The sequence below is a fragment of the Gymnoscopelus braueri genome (genome assembly GCF_963280865.1).
Source record: "Gymnoscopelus braueri genome assembly, chromosome: 23".
Classification (NCBI taxonomy): Eukaryota; Metazoa; Chordata; class Actinopteri; order Myctophiformes; family Myctophidae; genus Gymnoscopelus; species Gymnoscopelus braueri.
In genome coordinates this window covers 2,044,555-2,071,177 of record NC_137625.1, presented here as the reverse complement: position 1 = coordinate 2,071,177, position 26,623 = coordinate 2,044,555, and the positions used below count along the sequence as shown (strand labels likewise).

Sequence of the window (26,623 nt, the reverse complement as noted above, 5' to 3'; positions counted from 1 at the left end):
TGTTTACACTGGTGAATGATAGCTGGTGCTCATATAAATAAAAGACAAAACAGGAACAGCAGGTACAGTCCTGGAGCAACATATTATAGCCTGCTGTAGATCTATCACTGTCCACAGTTAATGTCCAGTGACAACCCAGTGAGCCATAGTCGTTTTTTAGACGTCTGGTTTTTGTTTAGACCTCATTTCACCGGTCTAGATTCGGTCGTATTATAGACCGAATCTAGACGATTGAATTTAATCCATTATTCCATAAACTTTGATTAAAAAAAACAACTGTAAGCTGCACAACTGATCTCCAAATATTGGACTAAAATAATTTGAATAGCATTTATCAATATACAGTATAGTTTGAATTTAGCCTAGATTTAGACGTTTAAATCAAAACCATATATCAACGTCTACATTTAGACCAGTTTTAAACCATGACATTTACTTAATTTCATGTTGTTTGAAATCGTTTATTTTAGGATGCTAACAATAGAAATTATTAAATCTCACTATTATAGCGAAATAATGCAGTTTGCATTAATGGTGATATATGCAAATATTTTTTTTTAAATGCATAAATATAAAAAATAACGGCAGTTTGCAGTATTGGTGATAGGCTAATATAAAATACTGAGGAACGAGTGAAAGCCAAGCAGTAAACCGCTAACCTCTCGTCACCAGACTTTCCACAGTAAACCGCAGATTGTCTTTGTAGTTCGGTTTGCTTATTTCTCTCACGAGACTTGGCAACACTGGGCTTCACAGCAACAGTAAACCGCAGATTGGTTTCGGAGGTTGGTTTTCTGATTTTCTCACGAGACATGGCAACATTAGTGGTTCCGGTTGCGGACGACAAACAGTAAACACTCACAAATAGATACATTTCATGCGAGTTATCACGATGTTCATCACCATGAAGTTTAATTATTTAAATGGCAATACGACTATAGAGGTGAGTGTTCTTTGCTTATTGATTTTAAAACTTTTCTTAAGCCGCTTGCAAGCTTATAACTTCTAAAGGAAGCTGCTAGCTGCTGCAGCTAGCTAGCTAAGCTGCTAGATGCATAAAGCCAGCAGCTAACTTTAGCAGTCCGTGAAGAACGTCGATTTACAAGCTCAACGCTTTGCATCTGCATCACGGTGTGAGCTTGTAGATCCACTACTTTACTGCAAGGAGTAAAACCACGGAACATAAATTGTGTATAATCTTTTATTTTGTTCCAATTGGAGTGAACCTTGTTGAATATGGTACAGTGTAATAAATTATTGTTCTTTAACAATGTGCAGGCTAACATGTACCAACATGTTGAAGATGTTGTGAAATGTTTAGTTTATTTACTCTTTTTAACTATTTTTAATTGGAACAAAGTGACTGTACGTGTATTTATAGATCTCTTCTGTTTAAAGTGACACCAAAACAACAAATTAATTTCAGAGAATGTGTAGACTACTTGTCACTACTGGTGATATCCAATGTTAATGCTATCACCTCTTGTGAGGACTACATGTGATATATTAGGCCATAAAAATGTCTTTTTTTGTCAATCTTGTTTCAGGAACACAAATGGCAAAGGGTAATGGAAACATGTGAGTTTGGCTATATTATGTAACCACGCTGTCATGTCCTGTGGTGGATGTTGTGCCAATGTTTAGATAGTTATACAACTAAACTCTACAGATTGTTTTTAAACTATACACACTGCCCACAGAATACCACGTTGACAGCCCCTATCCACACCTCAACACCAGGTCTTACTAGCAATAGGCTGTAAACACCACAAAGGTGTTTACAACAAACATGTTATGTCTCCTTGGTAGTTCAGCAAAATTGTACATTTGAATTTAACTGCTATTATAGTTACCAGGAGCCTCTCGTATCACATATGTTGAGATGTAGCAAATTCCTACAAAGTTAATGTGCTCACAGTAACAATCAGAATGGAGCTCTTATGCTTTGTATTGGCCACTTGTACATTCAATTGAATGACATGACTTACAAACTAAAATGTCTTATATCCTGTAGAAATGCATGTTTCTAATAATCGCAACACTAGTTAAGAGTCATTCCAGTGTTGTTGGACTCTTTACTCACCTATGACACACTTTAATTTGAATGGAGGATGTCAACAAGGGAAAGGAAGTTCAAAAAGACATCACCATTACATCAACAACTGTATTTAAAACGGGTGATGTTGCAGTAATTGTCAGGGCTAAAAATGTATTATTTAATTTTAAGCTGTACAGTGTACACTCTAGATTACATAACCTCTGCTATTGATACTCCCAATCTTAGAATTAATTAATTCGTTTATATGTTCATTGCAGAAGCCACCTAGATTTTGTTTTGGCCAGGCTACGGAGGAACAGTGCTGTTGTGGATCCATTTACAGTGGAGTCAGTACTGCTATATGGGGCTGAGACAAGCTGTGAAATTAATAATGTCATTGTTTTCAAACAGATCACAGCAATACACTGCTTGCTCAAGCTGCCCTGAATGGACTGAGGACACAGATCTATGTGTAGATATGTACATATATGTAGGTATGTGTAGATGGCTAAGTGGAGATATTTGGAGATGACATTGAAAACATTATGTTGGATATGTAATTTCACTGTCTTCCACCCCTAACAGTGAATTGTGGCTTCAGTCCAGTCCAAGCAAGAGTCAGGACTACACAATGTAGAATTTGATTTGCTATAGCTGTGAGCACAATAGTGATGGTGTAATTATGACATGTAATTTACTTTGTTTTCTCCCCAACAGTGTATCATAGGCGTATGCCAAAGCAGTGCCAGGACTCCACAACCACAAGGTACAATTTATTTGAGTTTTCCAGTGATATAAATGGTGAGTTTGTAAGTGAGATGAGTAAGTACCCCCACCAAACAGAGAATCTTAGCCTTACTCCAAGATGAAATGGAGCAAGGACTACCTACACAAGGTAGATTTTGAGTCTAGGAGTGATCATAACGGTGACTATGTCTAATTTATTTCCTTTACCCCCAACAGTGAATAGAAGCCTTACTCCAGCCCCAATGAAGAAATAACACCACAAGGTAAATTTAAATTGACTGTAGCAGTGAGCAAAATAGGTTGCAATGGTGCAAGTAAGATGTTTAATTTTCTTTTCTCCCCCCAACAGTAAGTAGCAAGTATGACATGTAATTGCCTTGTCTTTCACCAACAGGAAATCTTATCAGAACTCGGAGGAGAAACATTCACAGGATTCCAAAAGGTACCTTTTTATAAAGTTTGGAAGTCATCTTACTGTGGCAAAGATGTAATTGGGTAGGGATGATGATGTTGAACTTGTAAAACAAGTAATGTTGTTTATTAAGATCTGCACCTGCCAAAGTATAGCCTCACATCCTAAAGCACAGGCAGACTGTCACAAGGTTTCTTTATTTCAGTTTCCCATGTCGGAGAAAAGTAAGAATGGAAGTATTATTTATCATTTCCCACTGTGTTAGTGTATTATTTATTATTTCTGTTTCATATCAACATTATTGTTGGCATAGTATGCCATTGACGATTTAGCTTCTCATTTTCCTTTTGTTTCAGACTTTTCACCAATGGCCTGATGACTAATTTCTACTAGCATGGTGCCGGACAGCAGGAGAGAGCTTTCAAAAGCACTACCTTCTATCTTTCTGTCATCAATGGTAAAAATAACTTTGTCAGTGCTAGTTATTTGTTGATTGCTTATTCAAGTTGTACACGTGTGTGTATGAGAGTTATATGTCATTGTTTTGACTGCAGAAGCCGTTCAGAAGACATTCAGAGAGACAATGGAGAACCTGGTGAGCGCTGCCATCTCTGACCACTTCAAGCAGGCGCCTGGTAGAAGTGGTGGAGGGGGATACAAGAAGAGGGCAACGCCTTGAAGCAAATCAATGTTATTATTTGGTCAAAACATTTTGTTAAAACTTGTCTTTTATGGTTGTTTATCCCATTAAGATAGGGAACGCATCTGTGTCACTTAAGATTTCTTTGGCTATTCAGAAAATAGCAGATATACAGGAAATTCCTGGAAATATTTTGGAATAGAAATTTAAAAAATCCAGTACTGGAAAAGGTTTGGAATTGATCTAAGGTCCTGGAATTTATCAAGGGTCCTGGAAAAAATATTTGGCTATGCATTGTTTTTGGCTATTGATTTTGTTAACACAAAACATTTTCATAAACATGTATAACATTACACGAAATATGTAACATAAGTAGTTTTTCGCCAAACGGGCTGTGTGATGGCAGCCTAATGTATGTCTCAATTGTGTTGCCCTAATTTTGCACGAAATTTGAATGGAATTGTACCATTCTATGCTTTATTTTTGCTACACTGCCTATCTTTGGGCATTGTACATAGGAGTAAGAGACACATTATTGCGCTGAATGATTGTTATATAGGCCTGGAAATTGGGCTAAATATTCTGGAAAAGTTTTGGAAATTCATTGCTAAAAATGTGTGGGGACCCTGGATATACAAGCTCATAGCGCGGAACTCGGTGCCGCGCTAACAGCTTGTAGATCTTCTATTTTTTGGAGAGTAAATTTTTTTTTGTGCAAATCTTTGTGTATGTGTGTGTGTATGTATATATATATATATATATATATATATATATATATATATATATATATGTATATATATATATGTATGTATGTATGTATGTGTGTGTGTGTGTGTGTGTGTGTGTGTGTGTGTGTGTGTGTGTGTGTGTGTGTATATATATATATATATATATATATATATATATATATATATATCTAGGCAAAGCAAAGATTTGAGGTAAAACATACATTCAAAGATTTGCAAAAATGTTCAATATTGTTAAAACAAAAATATAGCAGATCGACTAGCGCCGAGTGCCGTGTTATGAGCTTGTAGATCTGCTATTTTTGAATAGCTCAAGTATAAGATGTGTTAAAGTGTTTAAAATCTAACATGACAGGTGTTAATGGCTTAAAGCATTAAGAGGTGCAGAAATTAAAGACCGATTGTACAAGCTTTGGTATTTTTTTTGTTGAAATATGTATTGTGATTGAAATTACAGTTGAAGGATAGTTATGTTCAGAGTAGATCAATGTTAACATTAAGAAAAAAGTTTTTATCCAGTGGTACAATAAAGAGTAGCATGACATTAGTGTCACACTGCAACATATTTAAAAGATCCTGAAAGATAACAACATAATGTAAACAAATTATCAGAACATGGGACTACACTTCTACAAAGGTAAGCAAAACGGGTTAAATTTGGTCCATCAGGTATTTTTTTTGTAGAGAACCTGGATCTGCATTAAAATTGAGGCATTTAAATGCATTAATATAGGTTTCGTGTGAATAATTTGATATATCTTAAAGGTATATAATGCCTACAAGTTGTTTAGATGTTATTTAAACATGATTTAATTATAAGTATATTAATATCCTTATTAAATAGACGTTTACATGACGTCTAAACAACGTATATAGTCTATAATAGGGTTTAACCCACTGAGCATTTTTCGGGCTATTAGACGTCTAAATAACGTCTAGGCTAAATCCGGTTTATGAGTGGTCTAAAAATGAAAGTTTTTTCAACGTCTAGGCTAAGCCTAGACGTTCTTTCAACGTCATTTGAACGGTTATATATTTATATCTAGCCGTCCAAAAGACGTTGAAACAACGTCTAGGCTAGGTTTAGACGTTGAAAAAACTTTCAATTCTAGACCACTCATAAACCGGATTTAGCCTAGACGGCTAGGTGACGTTTAGACGTCATTTAAACGGCTAATAGACCGAAAAATGCTCAGTGGGAAAGTTAAGACCAACAGTAGCCTGTTTGTTTGTCTGTGTGTGTGTGTGTGTGTGTGTGTGTGTGTGTGTGTGTGTGTGTGTGTGTGTGTGTGTGTGCGCGTGCGTAGGACACATATCAGCAAGTTTACATGTGTTTGGTGTGGTTTAAGGTGGTCCATGCAGGTGTATTCAGCCGTAGCCTCTGCTGGTCTATTAATAACTGCATGTTCTCTAATAGGCATCCCTCTATAGCCACTGACCTACATGAAACTATGTGCCATGGACATCCAAGTGTATTCTGGGATTCATACTACCACAGCTGATTTCATCATTAGTGCACCTTGTACCACAGATATCCATACAGAGGCAACATTTGGGGGTGTGTCTCATTAACCTCAAATTCTGTGCCTTTATAAATATTTTCCCCATCATTATGTTTTGCAGATCTGTCTGATTTAGACAGTAGTATAAACTCATGGGGGACTCCGGTCAACAAAGTACATGCATGGGGTTTAAACTGGTTAAACGTAGGGCTTAAGTGTTTACTTTTTTTTTGCCACCTTCTATTTTTTTCTGAAATGCTGCCTCTGCCCCCATCTATCTCAGGTCACAGATGGGGGTCTGTGAGCTCTCCCATCACTGTAGCTCCAGACTCCAGCTACAGCGCAGTGTTGATTTCATCAACTAAAACTATGACGAAAAATGTTGGTCGACTACCGTTTTTCACTGACTACAAAAAAACTAAATATAAACTAAGCTGTGATGACTAAAACTATGACGAAATATATTGATAATTTTGTCAACAAATAAAAACTAGACTAAAATGTTAGGGAAGGACTAGTGGAGAAGAGATCCAGTAGAACTGAAAGACAATGAGCTTGTAGATCGGCTATTTTCATTATGACGCCATCAAGGCACCGCCAACATACAATTTAGTCGACTAAATCAACTGTAGATTTAGTCGACTATAACTAGACTAAAAGTAAACATTTCAGGTGACTACAATATGACTCAAACTAAACAGAATTCTATTCAAAAGACTATGACTAAAACTAAATCAAAATTTGCTGTCAAAATCAACAGTGCTACAGCGATGGGTTAGGTCACAGATGGGGCTACCTTCCCCCCCGCACCCCCCCCCAGCACTCACTTCACATAACTTGGTTATTTGTTGACATATGCTATGTATGTTACTGTATGTAGATAGACATACAGTATGCTATGTATGTTACTGTATGTAGATAGACATACAGTATGCTATGTATGTTACTGTATGTAGATAGACATACAGTATGCTATGTATGTTACTGTATGTAGATAGACATACAGTATGCTATGTATGTTAATGTATGTAGATAGACATACAGTATGCTATGTATGTTACTGTATGTAGATAGACATACATACAGTATGCTATGTATGTTACTGTATGTATAGACATATAGCCTACTGCTTTCTTGACCACAACATTAGGCTTCTTAGATAGTTTAGAGACAGATGCTAGGTTTGATGTTTACCTGATAGACCCTATGCCATGTCTTCTGTTGAATAGGGTAATGTGTCTAAATGAGTCTGTGTTCAAATGTCTAAAGTCCTGGAGATGCAGAACTTTTCTGGTTTATATTTTAGACGGTCTAACCTTCAGTCACACTGGAAGATGCTTGGAAATCAGGCGTATTTAGTGCAACATCCCCATCTCTCCAGCAGAGGACTATTTGTTTACCAACATTGAGACTGCACGCGCATAGATGATTGTTTCATGCAATCAATTCCATATTGTTTCGGGGTTTCGCTGGTTTCAGTTCATTCAACCTCCTCTTGTGTGTTGGCTAGTGAGGCGCGTCCTAGCGAGACCTGACAGAATGGGTTTCATTTGGTGCCGGCCTGCGCGTGCATACTGGTTCTTATCAGTGTGACGTCGTCTGTTAAGGGGTCTATTGATTCCCTGCAAGCACTGAGTAGTGTTGGTATCAGAGCCAGACAACAGAGCTATGTCTATGGCTGGCTGAAGTCATTTTCTAGTTACAATTTAATGAATGGGTTGCTCTAGCAGTCCTTGAAGCTGGAAACATTAATGCCATGCTCATTTACAGAAAAACTGTACGTTTTTACACACGAAAGGCAAGTTTATTTGTATAGAACACAGGCAATTCAAAGTGCTTTTATAAGGTATAAAAAGGCATTAAAAGCTTCACAGTGAAGTAAAGTGCCATGATTAAAAAGCTTAAGTGTGTTTAAATCACAGAAAACATGGAGATTTGGCGCATAAGGCTGGCGCTAGAGGAAAGCGGTCGTGCGGTCAGTCAATGTTCCCTGGGAGTATGAATACAAGTGGCATGGCAATCAGCCCATTCTTTTTTACATATCTTATGTGCATATTTTGCAGACTTGAGTCACACAGAATGTGAATATTATGTGGCTATAAAGCGACAATTTGTATTCAGGACAAGGACATGATGTTATTTGTTTATTGTTTATTGTTTATTAGGATCCCCATTAGCTTTTGCCATGACAAAAGCTAGTCTTCCTGGGGTCCGACACAGACAAACATTTTAACAGAGACATTCCTTACATCAACTTTACAATCACTGTAATCTAGATAAAAATAGAAAATAAAAAACAAAAAGTACAATCAAGTAGTACAATTAAAACTATAACTGAATCACTTATTACACATTAAACTTTGTCTTTCTGGAGATTAGTACAGGCATGTTTTCATCAGGTGTTCTTTTAACTTTTTCTTAAAGATGAATTTTGTGTTTGTATTAATTATGTACTTAGGCAATGAGTTCCATCCTATTACAGCTCTATAGATAGTAGAAGTTTTGAGAAGATCTGTTCTTGGTTTAAGTGTTACCTGAACTGGCTTGTCTAGTCATATGGGTATGTTCATCTCTTCTGTATCCTACCTGGTCAAAGAAATACAGGGGGTTTTGGTCAGTTAAAACAGTAAGCCATGATAGATTTCTGTGCATTTCTACTACACGTGTGCGCTTGGAGCACTGGAGAGCTAATCTGGCAGCTTTGTTTTGAGCTGTTTGCAATTTCTGTATGTCTTTCTTTGTAGCGGATGACCAAACAACTGGGCAGTACTCAAGGTGTGACAAGACTAAAGCTTGAGTTACTACTTTCAGAGTTTTTAATGTAATATACTTGGAACATTTCCTGGTTATAGCGATGCTCCTTCCCATTTTAGTTACTATATTATCAATTTGCTTTGTCCAATTTAGTTTAGGATCTAATACAATTCCAAGCAGTTTAGCCTCCTTCACCTGTTCCACTGGCTTCCCGGCAAGTGATAGGCACACTTTTCAATATATGTCTAGATCCAAACACCATGCATTTGGTTTTAGCAATATTCAGTGCTAATTTGTTCTCGCCGACCCAATCCGCTACTGATTTAATTTCAGCATTGAGTATATCATTTAACTCACCTACTGTAGATGCTGTACTGTACATGGTTGAGTCATCCGCGTACATAACCACACTAGATTTCATGTGTCTAGTTCCTATAAGGGTGTGACCTATCCAGTTTCACGTTATCCTTTTGATGGTGGTAGTGGAAGCTATGTCATCCCTGTTTGGATCAGAAACCCAGAAAATGGTATTGATCCCACTGATGTACATGTACTCAATGTTTCCGTATATGCTGCAATATCTGCTGTAGACCCAGAGCGGATCTGCAACCTGCAAAGTGAAACGCATTCTACAGGTTCTTCAGAAGAAGAGGGTGTGGACTGTGGAATTACGTGATTATTTATCATATTCTTGTCTTTTGTGTGTCACAATGACATAATCTGTTAACAAATTACAGGCTACAAAGTGTCAACGTGAATCATGTCCAATCTCTTGCAATGAATCTCTCGCATACGGTGTGCAACTTTGTAGCTACTGTTGAAATTTATGTCATACAGAAAATCATTATGAATTCAATCAGTTCTGCTGTCAATGCAAAATAAAATGCTGGACACACACACATACAGTTTGAGGGGGGGATACATGTTATGTATGTTTTTCATCTATTGTATTTGGTTGAGTTGTTTTTCTCTTCACACATTGGACAAGAACAAAGAATAAAGAGGCAAATGTATTTTATTCAGAGGTTAAATGTTGATACTGCGGGCATGTTCCTCTCTACACCATGGTTCTCACATTTTTTAATTTCAAGGACCCCCATAACTCTGAGAATGTACAGATGTAACCAAACTTGGTCACATGATATGTATTCTCAGGTTTAGGAGATGCAAGGATCCATTTGGACCCCCCTCAAAGAACCCTAAGGATCCCTGAACCCCACTTTAAGGACCACTGCTCTATCTCAACATTTATAGTGAATATACTGGAAAACTGGCAGAAAAAGACTCACTCACTGCATAAAAATGAAGGAAAACTTCTTAGACAGACTTAAGAAAATATACTTTATTTAATATAATGCTCATAGTGTGCTCGGTGCTCATAGTGATTTAAAAAAGCAAACGTTTCAGTCCTAGGACCTTCGTCAGTGCTATAATGCTCATACTGCTCTTTTAGCACTTCCTTATGAGCACCGAACACACGAGCATTATATAAAATAAAATATAAGTCTAAGGAATTTCCCTTCATTTTTATGCAGTGAGCGAGTCTTTTTCTGCCAGTTTTCCTTTGTTTTTGAGACCAACCCTAACCAAAGGACAAAGAAGGGCGCAACAGTGTTCCCTGTTCTTTAGTTAATATACTGTACATGTTCCTGGAAATTGAAAATGTATTTGATGTGCATGCCCCCTCTGAAGCACTATTAGCACTACTTATAAACACTAATTATTATTTTAAGACAGTTCCACATGGGATTTATTCTTCTACACAATGATTACAGTCAGTTTAGTTCTCGAAAACAAATAACATGAACACAATGTTCATTGTATGGCTTATTGGTTCTCCTCATTCAGAAGAAGCAGAACTTTGTTAATATTTGACAGTTTTACAGGTGCACATTGTTGGTACATACATTTAAACTCATTACATTTAAGGCCTTTGCAGACAGGGTGCGATTTTTTGCACGAAAAAAACGGACAATATCATTTTTTAAATGAACACATGGTTCTCTATGACCTCATGCACACCGGCTCCGAATTTGCCGTGCGGCAAGTGGCTGAAGCGATGCGGTTTATTTTTTTCAATGGAACCCAGTGCGATTCGTGCGTCTATTCGCATGCGGTAAAAACTGATTGACTAATCGCACCCTGTCTGCAAAGGCCTTTAGAGTTAGTTGTGATAGAGGGATATATGTATGTATAGCCTCCTGTCTGACTGGATGTCGTGTCTAATGTATTGTGTACTGTGTGAATGAGGAAACCTTCATTGAGGTCTATTCAGTTCCCAATGGATGGACGCATGTTGTGTCTAATGTATAGAATACTGTCTGTCAAATGCCTGAATGGATGTCATGTCTAATGTACAGTCTACTGTATAATGTGTTCCGGTTTGTCATTCTTACAATGTTTCAAAATAAAAAGGTGAATCATCAGTCTGACAGTCTCCTTCAAATTAAAACACAAAGTAATGTATTCTTAACTTCTAACATGAACATAAAGCATAAATGTTAATTCAGTCAATCTTTGCATTAAGAGCATAAATTAAAATGACACTTGTTGTGGGTGCAATATAAGAGAATTAAAACAAAGAAAGGCACACTCAAAGGACAGAGGTAGGCCAACATGAATATAAAATCCAAGAAAACAGGGCTCAGTATTGACTTCACATACTGTACATGTCCACTGTGGATGGTGGTTACTGGTGGCAACAATATTCAAGTCATTCCCATTATTGTGTAAAACAATACTACAGTAATAAGCTGAGGGTAGAACAGAATGGATGTTGTGTCTAATGCAGTGGGTTCTCAAACTTTTTCATGTCAAGGACCCCCAAATTGACACTTATTAGCCCGCAGACCCCCATTTGAAAAGATATGCCAGCTACGGACCCCCATAATACGGCTCTAGCAGTGATTCTAACCATTTTAATTTCAAGGACCCCCAGTTTGACATGCATTAGGCTACGGACCCCCATTTAATGGCATTTCTATTGCTGGGACCCCAATTTAAGCAATGGTGACAAAATAGTTGCAAATGATGACGTCACTGAAAATGTGCCCGTTTCTGAAGACCAATTGGAAAATCTCTCCAATATCACGGTGACCTTTTGAGCATTTCACAGTGAAATGCTGACGAAGGCCAACAGGTTGAAATGTGTCTGTCATTAATTGCTGCTGCGGCTTATTGAAGACTTTTAAACGTTGTTCATGAGTGCGGATGGTGTGATATCAGTCATCTATGACGTCAGTCGTCTATGACATCATAGATGTCAAATTTGGGCAAGGTTTCAGTGCGATCACAGGCCCATTGACTTCCATCATAAAGTGAAAGGTGTAAAACATTATGTGAAAAACAATAATGGAGGCACTTCTGTGGCCTTACTGCCATTGTGCACAAGATATCTGGCACTGATCGGTCCAGCGGTTTACAAGATTAACACAGACAGATACACAGACCGACCCTCTTGCAGATGGCTGGACTCACCACACCATAAAAAGTCATAGTCCTGTGATATCACAGGTGTGGTTTTTTAATTGTCTCTGAGAGAGACAGAGAGAGAGACATAAAGTACTTCACCAATCACTTCCACTGCAGACAGAGGTAATACGGGTACCTGCAAAAGGTGGTGCTAGTCCTGAGGCGATGCTTTTGGTGTCCATACCCACTGGCTGATTCTCAATGAAGCTTCTGTGCATGGTGCACGCTGTATCAAAATAGAACATTTCCACACATTAAATCATCCGAATCCCTCACAACACCTTTATCAACAAATGCATAATAATTCTAAATATACTGAGTGAGCGCAGTATTATGTATGGTAATTGTACGTCCTTCTGGTTCTACTCCATAGATCCTGGTCTGATGACGACAGTTTGATGACGACAGTTTGATAGCTGCGGCAACGCCAGCCAACAGGCCTCCACCTCCACAACACACCACGACTACGTCAGGTTCACCCATCTTCTCCAGAACCTCAAAACCTAGACTGAACACACACATTTATCACCACACACCACGAGGCTCACACATCTTCTCCAAGGCTGGGGATTGTCAGTAAACAATCAGTGGACACAGAGTCCATTGACCATTTAGGTCTTCAAACAGCAGTAGTAATATGTTCCTTACAGTTTTATTTTCACATTATTTTAACCCATTTAGGACAGGAACCCCTATTTGTAACTATAACTACATATTTGTACCCCTATTTATTTGTACCCCTATTTGTAACTATACCGGGAACCCCTATTTGTAACTATACCTACACATTTTTATACTCTCAGAGTTAAATTAACATTGTTTTTACAATGTAAATTGGGGTCCCAGCGATATAAATGCCATTAAATGGGGGTCCGTAGCCTAATGCATATCAAACTGGGGGTCCTTGAAATTAAAATAGTTGAGAATCACTGCTAGAGCCGTAAAAAGCTTCTCTTATGGGGGTCCGTAGCTGGCATATCTTTTCAAATGGGGGTCCACGGGCTAATGAGTGTCAATTTGGGGGTCCTTGACATGAAAAAGTTTGAGAACCACTGCATTAGACACTACATCCATTCTGTTCTACCCTCAGGACAGGAACCCTTTTGATATGTACAGTATATAGCAACACACATTTGTTGTAATTTTTGAATAAATGTTAGAAGTTTTTCTGAAAAACTTAAGTCAGGATTTAGAAGGCGTTATTAGCATCAGCCTCAGGTCTAAATGGGTTTTAATACATTTACAAATCTATGCTTTAGTTCTAAATCTAAGTTACCTTCAAGTTGAGTAATCTGACTGAACAAGAGGAACATTTCAGGAGTGCTGATCTACAGTATAACAACACTGGAACAATTTACTGTAACACATCACTGTTGGTCTTTCCTTTAATGTGTCACCCGCCTGTATAATTTACATACAGTATGTTTCACATGTTGTATATCAGCACTGCACTGATTATCTTCTATGACGGAATCACAGCTGTGCTGATACTGTATACCAGGGGTCTTCAGAGTTTCTTTTTTTTTTACATTAACGACTTGAACCCTGTGTGTAGAGGGAAAAAGGAGCAAACCAAGTACAGAGCCAAAGGTCAAGTTTACTAAGTATTGAGGGTTTAAATGGTTAAATGTCTGAAATAAACAAAAACAAATGTTAATTTACTCAACACTGATGATAGTGCTGTCAAACAAGTCTATGAAGCTATCTATGTAATCTATGAATAAATTCAATCTGCAACATCATTTCATACAGTATATAGTGGGGGTCCCTGGTTCATCTCTCTCTCAGCTAAGGGGTCCTTGGCCTGAAAACAGTTGAAGACCCCTGCTGTATACAGTATAACAGTATGACCTCAAGCAGAGCATGTGAGCAGAGCGGGTGGAAATGCCGCTCGGCGCTCCAGGGGGCTGGTTTCACGCTCGCTATTCACTCATGTTGACCCCCCCCCCCCCCCCCGTGCGCTCCGCTCCCCGTCACTCATGTTGATTTTGCTCTCACTCCATGCTCTGCTCAAACCGGGCCGCTCAACAGTAAAAAAAAAGTTGAAATTTGAAATCTTGATCAAGGACGTGCGCTGTGCACTGCTGGATGTCTGTGTGTCTGAGTCCGTGCGACCGGGCATGCTCAAACATTAGGTGCGCGGCCCCCGCCGGAGCGGCTTGGAGCGGCAGGCGGTCCTCGCTCCGAGTAGCGCTCCAACCTTTTTATAAACCAGCTCCACGCTCCGCTCCGCTCTCGCTCCACTCCGCTCACATGCTCTGACCTCAAGTGTGACATTGCTTCAACTTGTTGAAAAGAGCTTTAACACACAACAGTTTTAAGCAACAAACATGTAGGGTAGCAGTGGCCTAAAAAGGTTAGAGTAGCCAAAAGGTTCCCAGTTCAATCCTCCGGACCAGCAGGAACAATCTGTGTGAGGTAGCGAATGACCGACACTGTCTCCCTTCCCTCTCAACACTGTTGACCTGCCCTTAAGCAAGGCACTGAACCCCTAACCGCTCCAGTGGAGCTGCCAACAGTATGAGATTGTGGTTGTAGTGACCCTACCTGGCATGACCTGCTATATGAATGAATGAATGAAATTTTATTTTCGTGTCATGCCACCATTTTGGCCCATCCCATATGGGATTATATGACACATTACACAAAAAGAAAACAAGACATTAACAGTCCATTAACAGTCCTTCCTGTTCATATTACGTCCTTCCTCATACCACTTAAATAAAAACATGCGTATAGTACTTATATGAACAAAATAAGAACAAAAAAAGACAATGCCATTTTACATATAAATGGCTCTCCTCCTCATTGACCAGGCCTTGTCAAGAAATGAAGCAAATGAAAGAATATCATGTTGAAAGAGACATTTCAGTTTCTCTGAATCCTCCAACCACACAAGTTCATATTTAGGATCTACCTTATTAAAAAGTCTCTGCCTGATAGAGTTGTAGAATGGACAATACAAAACAAAATGCATTTCATTTTCAATTTCATTAAGATCACACAAACCACATAATCTATCCTCCTCAACCGTGCCTACATATCTACCCGTCTCAATATGAAGACCAAGTATGCCAGCCCTGATTTGAGCACATAGGCTTTGTTTATTTTTTGACAAATGATACAATACATATTTTTCTGGACAATAGACATGCTTTATCTCACAATAAGTACGGAGCTTTGGTTTACACCATATATCCAGAGCCCATCTGTCCTTTATTTGTTGAAAAATAGATTATTTTATTACCATAGTCTCTACTTTTTCTTTATTATAAAAATGATCTTCATACCCTGCTCTCAAAAGAATGTCATACATGTCCGTAGCCCATGCGCCCTTGATCAAAATGTCCCACTAGAAGACCTTTCTTACAATTCTATTGGTGTTCAGCCCCAGTATTCTATTCCACAAACGTACCATGTGCTCACTCCACCGTACCTCATTGGGTTCCCACCCCATATCTCCCATGATGGCCAGGGTTGGCGTAAATTTGTGTACTCCCAAGAAGTACCGCATTGCTCTATTGTGGACAGCCTCACTTTTAGGATATTGTTTAAATCCCCACACTCCTGCTACGTAATCCAACACTGGACACACACAAGCCTGGTATAGTTTGGAGTAGGTAGAGAAACCCATATCCCTCAGGATCTTTGTTTTAGCTATGACTCCTCCTAGTGCTCTATTTGCTGATTCTGTCAATAAAGTGGTTCCTTTTATAAAATGCATATGCTCATCCAAATAAAAGCCCAGATATTTATAGAACTTTGTATCATTCAACTTTGATCCCCCAAATTGGAATTGGAAGTCACTTGTGCGCATGGCAGGGTTTTTAAAATGCATGATTTCAGTTTTCTTTTCATTTATCAAAAGTCTCCATTTTTTACACCAGTTACTTGCACATGTTAGCATTCTTTGTAAGTCAACTGTCTCTGCTATTAAGATAATGTCGTCAGCATACATTAAAATGCTGACATATTCACTTCCATATTTGACTACACAATTTAGTGGTTTGATTTGATTAGCTAAATCATTAATAAATACAGCGAACAAGGTAGGGGACAAAGCGTCCCCCTGTTTCACTCCTGATTGTGTGGGAAACCAGTTGGTACAAGCATCATTTACCTTTACACATGCTTGTGGTGCACTATAAAGTGAGCTAATTGCCTGATAAAACGTTCCATCTACACCAGTCTTAATCAATCTATAGGCAAGAAGGTCTCTATTGACAAAATCAGCTTTTTGGAAGTCAATAAAGCACGCGTATGTTGATTTGTTTACCTTCAGTCTATTTCTTACTATGGCACATACTGTATAAATGTGGTCAATACAAGCCCTGGCTTTACGAAAGCCATTCTGCTCCTCTACCAGAAGCTGTTCTTTCTCTAAAAAATCCATCAATCTCTCATTAAGTAAAGATGAATACAATTTATAAACTGTGCTCATGAAACTAATTCCCCTATAATTAAGGGGAACTCTAGGATCATTTTTCTGTGATTTTGGTATGGGGCTTATGATGGACTTAGACCATATTGATGGTATTCTACTGTGTTCAAAACAATTGTAAAACAAATTAAACAAAATTTGGGCAATCTTAGGTGATTTTAGAATTTCATTTGGTAGGTCTTCTATACCTGTAGCTTTTCCTATTTTAGCTTTATCAATAACCTTTAGCACTTCCCCCATAGAAATCTCCCTATTAAGGTCCCCATTACTTTGAAATGTTACTTCTTGCATTTCTTTTTCCCAGTTGTTTTTTAATCGACACATTTCCTGAAAGAAATCATCATCAAAGCCTATTGCATCATTTTCAAATAGAGTGGCAAAATCTTTTTCCCATTTAGACAACACTTGTGAAGCCTCTCTTATCAGATTTCCCCCTTCTCCCCATACTTCCATTGGAATTATTTTTTTACGTCTTGGTCCTAACTTATTAATTTCACTCCAGAAGTGCTGGGGGCTTGATGATTGGATTTCTTCCAGATACAATAGCTGACCTCTTTGGTATCTCCGTTTAAAGAAACGGTATCTCTTATCAAATGCATGCTGACATTGTCTGAAATTATCTAACAGTTTCTGCCTGTCCCCTATAGCTCCTTTACATCTTAAAAACAATCGTTCTGAACTATGCATAGAGTACCACAGATCCTGCAACTCTTTATTCCAGTATGGTTTGCTTTGCTTAATTCTCTTTGTTTTAGTAGTATATGGCTTGTCCTGGGAGTATTTTCCCATTTCATCATGGACTAATTTACATAGATCACCATACCAACTATCTAACATCTCCTGTGTAGTAAAACAAGCCTGCTGTCTATCCACCAGGTCTATCAATGCTTTGCATCTCATATTAGAACACAAAAAATCATTTGGTAGTTTTCTGCTTACACTTATTTTATAAGGTTTAAATTGTTGGTCACTTTCCCTCGCTAAATCTACATCTATCTTAGTTCCATAACCTACTGTAAAATCCATTACTAACAGGGAATGGTCAGGCACTTTACTACGTTCTCCAATGAGATGCATGCAACCAGTTAATTCTACCATTTGATTAGAAGTTATCACTTTGAACAATGTACATGTTTTCAAACACTCATAAGGAGTTGCTATATAATCTACAACTGCTTTTCCTTTTATAGATACTGAGGTGTAGTTGTCATTTAGTGGACATATTCTGCCATTTACAATACACATTTTGGAGTCTTTAAGAAATTCTATCAATGATTCTCCGTGTTTATTTACCCCCTCATCTAGAACAACTCTCATTGGCACATCATCAATTTCCCTCACATAGTCCTCTAGGTTACCAGTTCTACCATTTACATCACCACAAACATAAATGGCATCCACATCGGAATATAAATACATGTGACTCAGTAAATGACCAAAAAAAAACGGATGCATCTCTTCCCCACGGGGATGTCTCAGGGGGAAGGTAGCATGAAAAAACAACAAAACAATATTGTGAACTCAAGCTAATAAAATGTAAACCAAGAATTCCATCCACCTCTTTACTGATCACTTTAATTTTATATGAACTTAATAAGTCACATTTAACACAAATACCAACCCCCCCTGAACCCTTTGGTGCCTTAACATGCTTTTCTCTATTATTCCCATACCAGACATATGCCCCTTTTCCACTACGGAGCTGGAACCAGAACTTTCCAGAACCTGAACCCACCTTGCCCAGCTGGCACGGCGCTATTTGTGCATCCCGGGTACTTCGGTTAGAGCAGAGAGGGTTTTCTCCACCACCGGGATAATCGTAAATATAAAACGCTCTGCATTAGATCCAGAAAATGTGGATCGCCTTGTGTTTTTGGCTAACAACCTTGAAGTCTCGCCAATGTTGTTGTTTTGTTTTGTTTTTATTTGATGCTGCTGAACGCTGAGCACTTTATTATTTTCATATTATTTTATTCGTTTGGAACAGTGGTTTTGTTTGGTCAAAGTTGACAAGATAACTTAACAGATTTACACTACAGTTGCAATGTAGCTATGTTGGCTTATTTCACTTTCATTGCTGGACTTATTGGGACTGTTCAGTGTACATGAACACAATGTGTTCATGTCATGATAGGAGCCTATTCATTGTTTAAAAAAAAAGAAGAGAGAGAAACTGGACTTGTCCTGCTGTTAAAGACTGTTCCTTCCTCGTTTCATATTGAGTCTACTGAGTGCACAAGTGAAGTGCATTAGATAGCAATCTGTGCTGTACTCAATAAAATACAACGTATCCAACGTTATACATTTTGTGCCTGCCTATCATTATTACATGCAAGCGACATCAGTGTTGTTGTGTTGAAAAAATAGCTTTGGCGTTTGGATGGGGCGCCGTCTAGTGGACATAACTTGCATGATTAACCACATCGATGTTAGTTGTACTGTATAACCTTAACCCTAGAACCGAAATACATTTTTTATTTGAAATTCGAATGGCATTTTACAGTACAACTGACAGCCCTAGTTCCTAATCTATCATTCAGCTGGGGACCCCATGGAACTCCGTCAAGGACCCCTGGGGGTCCCCGGACCCCACTTTGAGAACCAATGGCATAAAAAAAAAGATTAGCGTGCCAACAAACCTGGCCGACATCACCGGAGGAAAGCATGTCACTGAGAGGGTCTGGGGAGTGAGTCAAGCGAATGAGTCAAAGACAAACACAAACAATAATTGATCATTAAAGTTCCCAAACGTGTAATATATGACTTACAGCAGGGATACTCAAATAGCTGAACCTGAGGGCCACGTTACAAAAACTGGCAAGGGGCCAGGGGCCAGTTGATAAAATGACAACGTTAAAGGGATAGTTCACCCAAAAAAAATCAATTAGTCACCCCATGGAGACTTGAATTCATGGATATTTTTTTTGTTTTTGTCGCATTCCTAAGCCAATAATTTGATGATTCCAGTAGGAGACACAAAGGAGACTCTTTGTGTCTCCTACTGGAACCGCTACCGGTCATCAAATTATTGTCTTAGGAATGCGACAATAATAATACAATTGTGGTCCTTTGTACTCAATTTATAGTGGTATTAAATGACAGACAGGTTGATTGATTGGCGGGCCAGTAAAAATTGTGCCGCGGGCCTGAGTTTGAGTATCACTGACTTACAGTTTCCATAGAGATGGATTCATTATAAAAAAAAACTTTCTGTATGGGCTTCCCCACAGAGAGGAGAGCTGACAGAGGTTATTCTACGGCTACTTTTGGGTTTTGGCATGGAAGGATCCTCTGTGGCACTTGCACCAGAACATGGCCCACCAACACAACTCCAACAGCTTCAGCTCCGACAAGGCCCTGGAGATGAGCGACATGGTGCACGAGCTACGCAGGGGTGTGGAGAAAGTGGCCAAAAAGGTACTCAAGCTGTACAGCAGTGGCGTAGCCAGAACCCTAGCATAGGCTGGGCCCAGACCGCGCCCAGATGAGCACCCAGACCCAGAAGGCTGCGTGCGCGATGGTAGAGGCGGGTCCCGACTAAGTACTGGAACAATACAATTTCTAACGCCATCCGCCATTGCAGAGTGATCGCCCGTCGAAAATGGCTCGTTTTCACCGCGGTAAAAAGATATGGAAATATGGAGCTTTTTTCTCAAGATCCTATAATGGGAGTGGACGGGAGGTAGGTTTTTTGGACTGGATTCACATCCGTCCATTCCATTTTACAGGGTCCGCGGATCATTCCAAAGTTGCGTTAGAGCGCCCCATGTGGAGAAAAAAAGAATAAAAAAAGAAAAAAAATCTCCCGTAGATCTACGGTTATGGCACTCAACGGGTTAAGAGAAGACTTGCGTAAAATCACGTAGTATCTAAATGACGTCTAAGTGGACTGCTAACCCATGAAGGATGTATTGTTCTCTGCTGCTGACAGTGTAGTCACTGGAGCCAGACTGTTGACTCACACTTTTCAGATGCTCCCGCGTCGTACAGTCTGTAGCCTACAACAGAAGCACTGAAAACGATCGGGGGAGGAGAGCGGATGTCCCGCTTCCCCCTGCTTCCGTTTCGTCTTGGCAGTTGCATACATTTTAAGCATATATACGTAGCTGGCTGCTTATCAGAAATGGAAAATCTAAAGATATATTTTAAAGATATATTTTAAAGATATATTTGAAAGATATATTTTAAAGATATATTTTCGTGAACGGACATTACGAACAGATGACAGCTTCCGCCGGAATCGGCTTTCAGGGGACGTACCAGTGTTGATTTCGTCGACTAAAACTATGACGAAAAATGTTGGTCGACTACCTTTTTTCACTGCTGAAAACTAAATAAAAACTAAATAAAAACTAAGCTATGATGACTAAAACTAAGACTAAATATACTGACAATTTCATCAACACTTAACAAATAAAAACTAGACTAAAATGTTAGTGAGGGATCTAGTGGAGAAGAGATCCAGTAGAACTAAAAGACAAGTCATTTTATGTTCGGTTGCGCTAGGGTGTGCATGGTGAAAATAGCAGATCTACAAGTTTTCTGCTACAAGATCTGCTATTTTCAGCATGCAACCGAGTGTAAAATCTGCCATTATGACGCCATCAAGACACCGCCAACATACATTTTACGACTAAATCTACAGTTCATTTAGTCGACTATAATCTTATGATATTTAGTCGACTGAAACTAGTCTAACGGTAAAACATTTCAGATGACTAAAATATGACTAAAACTAAATGGAATTGGATTGAAACGACTATGACTAAAACTGAATCAAAATGTGCCGTCAAAATCAACACTACCCAAGCACAACCCAAAACAGAATGTCACATGAGGGAGGGGGAAGCCAAATCAGCTTTGGTGTTTCTTACCCTGTGTAAATGACCAATTACTATCTTTTCCCACAGATGCAGAACCTGGGAATTCTTGGCACCTCAGAGAACGGCCTGGCGGCGCCCGGCGCCCCCCTGGTCCCCTTGTGGAACAGCGGCGAGTGGCGCCTCATGAGCGACTACGACCTCCTCTACTGCTTCCGCCGTGACTCGGACAAGGTACAAAACTACCTGAAGATCCTCAAGTGTCGCATCGTCCCCGAGCGCGGATGCTGAGAGCCAGGAGAACCCCCCCCCCCCCCTCCCTCCCTCACTCCCAAAAGACAAGGATGAATGGATGAACAGATGGATGGATGGATGAATGGATGAACAGATGGATGGATGGATGGATGGATGGATGGATGGATGGATGGATGGATGCAGTGTTGATTTCGTCGACTAAAACTCTGACGAAAAATGTTGGTCGACTACCTTTTTTCACTGACAAAAACTAAATAAAAACAAAGCTATGATGACTAAAACTAAGACTAAATATATTGACAACAAATATATTTCGTCAACAAATAAAAACTAGACTAAAATGTTAATGAGGGAACTAGTGGAGAAGAGATCCAGTAGAACTAAAAGACAAGTCATTTGGTTTAATTGCGCTCGGGTGTTGCGCTCTGAAAATAGCAGATCTACAAGCTCACAACACTTCGCAGCGCAACGCGTTTTGAGCTTGTAGATCGGCTATTTTCCGCATGCAACCAAGTGTAAAATCAGCCATTACGACCAGTGTTGGAAAGTAACTAAAGTAATATGTAACTTAAAGTAATATTATTACTATTTTCCAGTAACTAGTAAAGTAACTAATTACTTTCACGAGCCTTGGTGGTACTCTGGGCTTGAGTGTGTTTATTTGATCCTGTGTTGTTTTTGGTTCATTGATATAATGGTAGACTGGTTGGGAATGGGATGGAGTTGCTTTGCAGGCTGCTGATCCGGTCTAAGTCTACACTCTAGAGTGGATACGGAAACGGTGCGCACTTGTCTGTGTGTGAATTATCGTTCACACACATTTAAAATACATGGTCTAAAAGGCCCTTCCTTCCATTGAGGTCTTTAGTATTCAATTCATAGTCAAATGGTTTTCATTTAGTCTGTAAGTTATGAATTCATACACAGTAAAAGTCTTAGCGTTAATTAAATTCAAATGAGTGTACAAATGGAACCAAATGGACCCATCATGTCATGTGTACAGAACACTTTTTAGAGTTAAATCAACAATGAGGATTTTACAATATAGGCTGCAGAAAAGAGAAAAAAACAACTGCTAATGTTGAAAATGCAAAGTCAGACTTTTGGGAGAAAGGATGCAATTACTGGGGTGAGAAAAAAAAGTAAAGTAATAAGTAACTAGTTACTTTTGGCAGGGAGTAATATGTAAAGTAAAGATATTACTTTTTAAACAAGTAATATGTAGTAAGTAATATATTACTGGTTTTGAGTAACTTTTCCAACACTGATTACGACGCCATCAAGGCACAGCCAAAATACATTTTAGTCGACTAAATCAACTGTAGATTTAGTCGACTATAACCTTATGATATTTCGTCGACTAAAACTAGACGAAAACTAAAACATTTCAGATGACTAAAATATGACTCAAACTAAATTGAATTTTATTCAAAAGACAATCAAAATTTGCTGACAAAATCAACACTAGGATGGATGGAGGGATGGATGGATGGATGGATGGATGGATTGACTGAGTAGGTAGAATGAAAGAGAGGAGAGAGAGAATTCTATCTGCAATGTTTAAGACATTCGATGACTCTCTGTCAAAATGTACACTTGTATTATTATTATGTATGTGATAATATATTTATTTATATAGTACCTTTCATACATACAATGTATGTAATTCAAAGTGCTTTAGACAAAAAAGACAGAAAGGAAAATCATGAATTGAATAAACAAAAAAATAAATGAACTGTGATTTAACTATTCGACTGGAGTTTACTTCTCAATGTATGTCTGATGAAAGGAAGGTTTTCATAATACTTTAGGCCAGTCGCTCTGAACAAAGGCCCTGTTACTAGTAAAATGCATTCATCTGGTATCCCAGGACTAAATGAAAACCAGCTGTAATCTGCATGGGTTCCCAATAGTAGAGGACCTGGCTAAGATATGTAGGCACTTAATTTAGGAGAGAATATCTCAACTGTTCTTGGCTAATATGACCCCAGGGAACAACTTAGGAACTTTGACTAATTCTCTATCGGGGACGAAATACCCGAAAATGACCACGCCCTTTTTAAAATGACCATAACCGGTGCACTACTTCCAACATGGTTCCAACATCTGCTAAACCGTTGGAGCTACAGATTTACTGAGGTGCTCAAAATGTTCAGAATACTTATGTTTAGGGAAACATAGAAAAGTGTAATATTTCTAATTTGAAATGTTATGACAAAACAGCTAAAAAACGGTTTTGGCTACAACTTTTGAACCAGGTGAGCTATAAATGCAAACTTGGTGTCTAAATCATGTTTTTTGACAATTAGAAACATGTTGGAATGCGTATCTTTATGACTGGATGTGGCTGGACCTCTACTTGACATATTTCAAAGGAATATTAGTTTAGAAAATTAGTTTTACTTACCTTAATCTTTTTCATTTTTGGCAAACTTGGTGTCTACTTTATGCTTTTTGAGCATTAAAAACACATTGGAATACTCATATTTATGATTGAATCCATCTAGATCACTCTGACTTTCTTATTACAAATATGGCCACTATACCAAACATAACGTTTCATCCAGATTGAGTGTATACAGTAGTTGTAGGAATGAGATCAAATTATTATTATTGAAACATAATATGACTATAGAACCCAAAGTATACAGCAACAGCCAGTACACTATGCACATCATTGCTCAGCATACATTGAACACTATCATACTAGTCAAAGGTGTATGGAATTTGAACAATATGTTTAAATTAGAATCAGAAAAGTTAATTGCTAAACAACAACTGGTTGCTAGGAATTTGTCTACTACAACAACAGAACAGCTCTGCAATAACTGATACACACACACACACACACACACACACACACACACACACACACACACACACACACACACACACACACACACTTTTGCAGCCACAGAGGAGGACGATAGCGCACGCTTTACTAGCATCTGCAAGATGGGTCCAGTAAGGTTCCCAGGTTCTGACACTTGGGTGGGAGGAAGATTCTCAAGGGACCTGGTACCATTTGACCAACATCAGCCTTCCCTGACTATGGGAAAAGGAGTACAGGTATCTCAAAGAAACCCTGGTCACCCTCACCTTGGAGCCTGAAAAGATCAACTCCAATGTCCATGTCCAAAGATTGGAGTGTATGGTCATCATCATATACAGCAGAGTAGATGAATCCTGACAGTGGCTTTTCTCAGTCCCTCACGAACATTCCTCTCACCCAAGCTGCACTGATTCAGCATGTAAAACCTGCTTCAGACCAGCTTCTATTGGATCAGACAACCTCCGTCCAACAAAATATCCCAGATTTCAATAGGTTGGGCTGGTACTGGGACTCCATTACTAAGACTTGTGAACCTTACTGGATCTTGCAGGGTGCAGTACTGATACTTTTACTTAAGTAAAGCATTTGAGTACTTTTTCCACCACTTGCGCGATAGTGTTCACATGTGGAAAAAACTAAATTGGAGTTAGGTGGTTTGAACGACAGTTTGAGGATCCAATGGAGTTAGGAGGTTTAGTCAGAAGTGCTTTTTAATACTTTTAATTGGTTCACACAGAGATGTAAAGAGTGTTCAATAGCACTAATTTATAAAAATATATATATTTATTTGAAAAAAATCACACCCAGTGTGAAGAGAGTGGTGCCTTTGAATTAGTGTAACTGGTTGCATCCTTGTGTTGCAATCAGCTGCAGCTGTTGAGGCCGTGCTCAAACGGACGGACGGACGGACCCACACACACGGTCAAGTGTAGGAGTGGCTGGCACCACTCCAAATTGGAGAAAGCTGGTTTCTGCCCGACAGCAACGATATAGTTCTCGTATGACGAACAGCAAAAATAGCCAAACTACAGGCCTACAACGCATTGTGAGCTTGTAGATAGTCTATATTCGTTATTCTTATGAAAACATTTGACTATTTTTGACAATATAACGCCCAAACTATAGGGACGCCAGCTTTAAAGTTAATGAAATTCAATTATTATTTATTATTTTTGCAACATTTTTATAATGTTGGATAACCAGTAACAGACAAGCCCTCACACTTTTTTTTTAAATACAATTTTCATCCATAATAATGACAAGCCCAAAATAGGGATGCCAGGTGTAATGTGGATACAAATATAATATGTCAATGTTAAGTATCAATAGTATCATTATAATCTATACCTGGAAAACAGAGCAGAACCTTTGTTTCTAAACTTTTAGCTCAGCAATTTAATTGCTGCTGCATTTATAGTCAAACCCACCACCATCAACCTCCATTTATATTATATATATATATATATATATATATATATATATATATATATATATATATATATATATATATATATATATCGTCACCCACCACACTCAACCTCCATTTGAACCCAGTACTGCAGCCAGAGGTGTAAAGTAACTAAGTACATTTACTCAAGTATTGTACTTAAGTACAATTTTGAGGTACTTTTACTTTCCTGGAGTATTTCCAATTGTCTTTACTTCTACTCCACTACATCTCAGAGGCAAACATTGTACTTTTACTCCACTACAATTATTTGGAAACTTTAGTTACTAGTTACTTTGCAGATATAAATTATTACATTATAAAACATATATTAACCACTTTAGTCCTATTTTATACCTAGGCTATTTGAAAATAGCCGATCTACAAGTTCACAACGTGGCGCATCGTGACGCAGTGTGAGCTTGTAGATCTGCTATTTTCAAATATTTTATTACTTTTACTTCTTTAAGTACATTTTGATACCAATACTTTGTACTTTTACTCAAGTACATTTTTA

General features: G+C 38.5%; 2 protein-coding genes and 1 long non-coding RNA gene across 3 annotated transcripts in view; 2 read left to right on the top strand and 1 right to left on the bottom strand.

Moving 5' to 3' along the window:
* LOC308079717 (mixed lineage kinase domain-like protein) overlaps positions 1–26,623 on the bottom strand; it is a 106,283-nt gene that overhangs the window by 24,503 nt on the left and 55,157 nt on the right. The gene's annotated exons all lie outside the window — the stretch shown is intronic.
* On the top strand, positions 832–4,458 carry LOC308079731. Its single transcript, XR_013932628.1, has 8 exons — positions 832–943; positions 1,548–1,578; positions 2,450–2,532; positions 2,756–2,804; positions 3,002–3,048; positions 3,180–3,227; positions 3,554–3,654; positions 3,752–4,458. It is a non-coding gene; the product is annotated as an uncharacterized lncRNA (long non-coding RNA).
* On the top strand, positions 8,013–21,862 carry LOC308079207 (prolactin-like; the record flags this gene model as incomplete). The annotated part of the gene is given in 4 exon segments (XM_080420584.1): positions 8,013–8,060; positions 19,982–20,023; positions 20,025–20,168; positions 21,662–21,862. Coding segments are annotated over 4 exon segments (435 nt in total).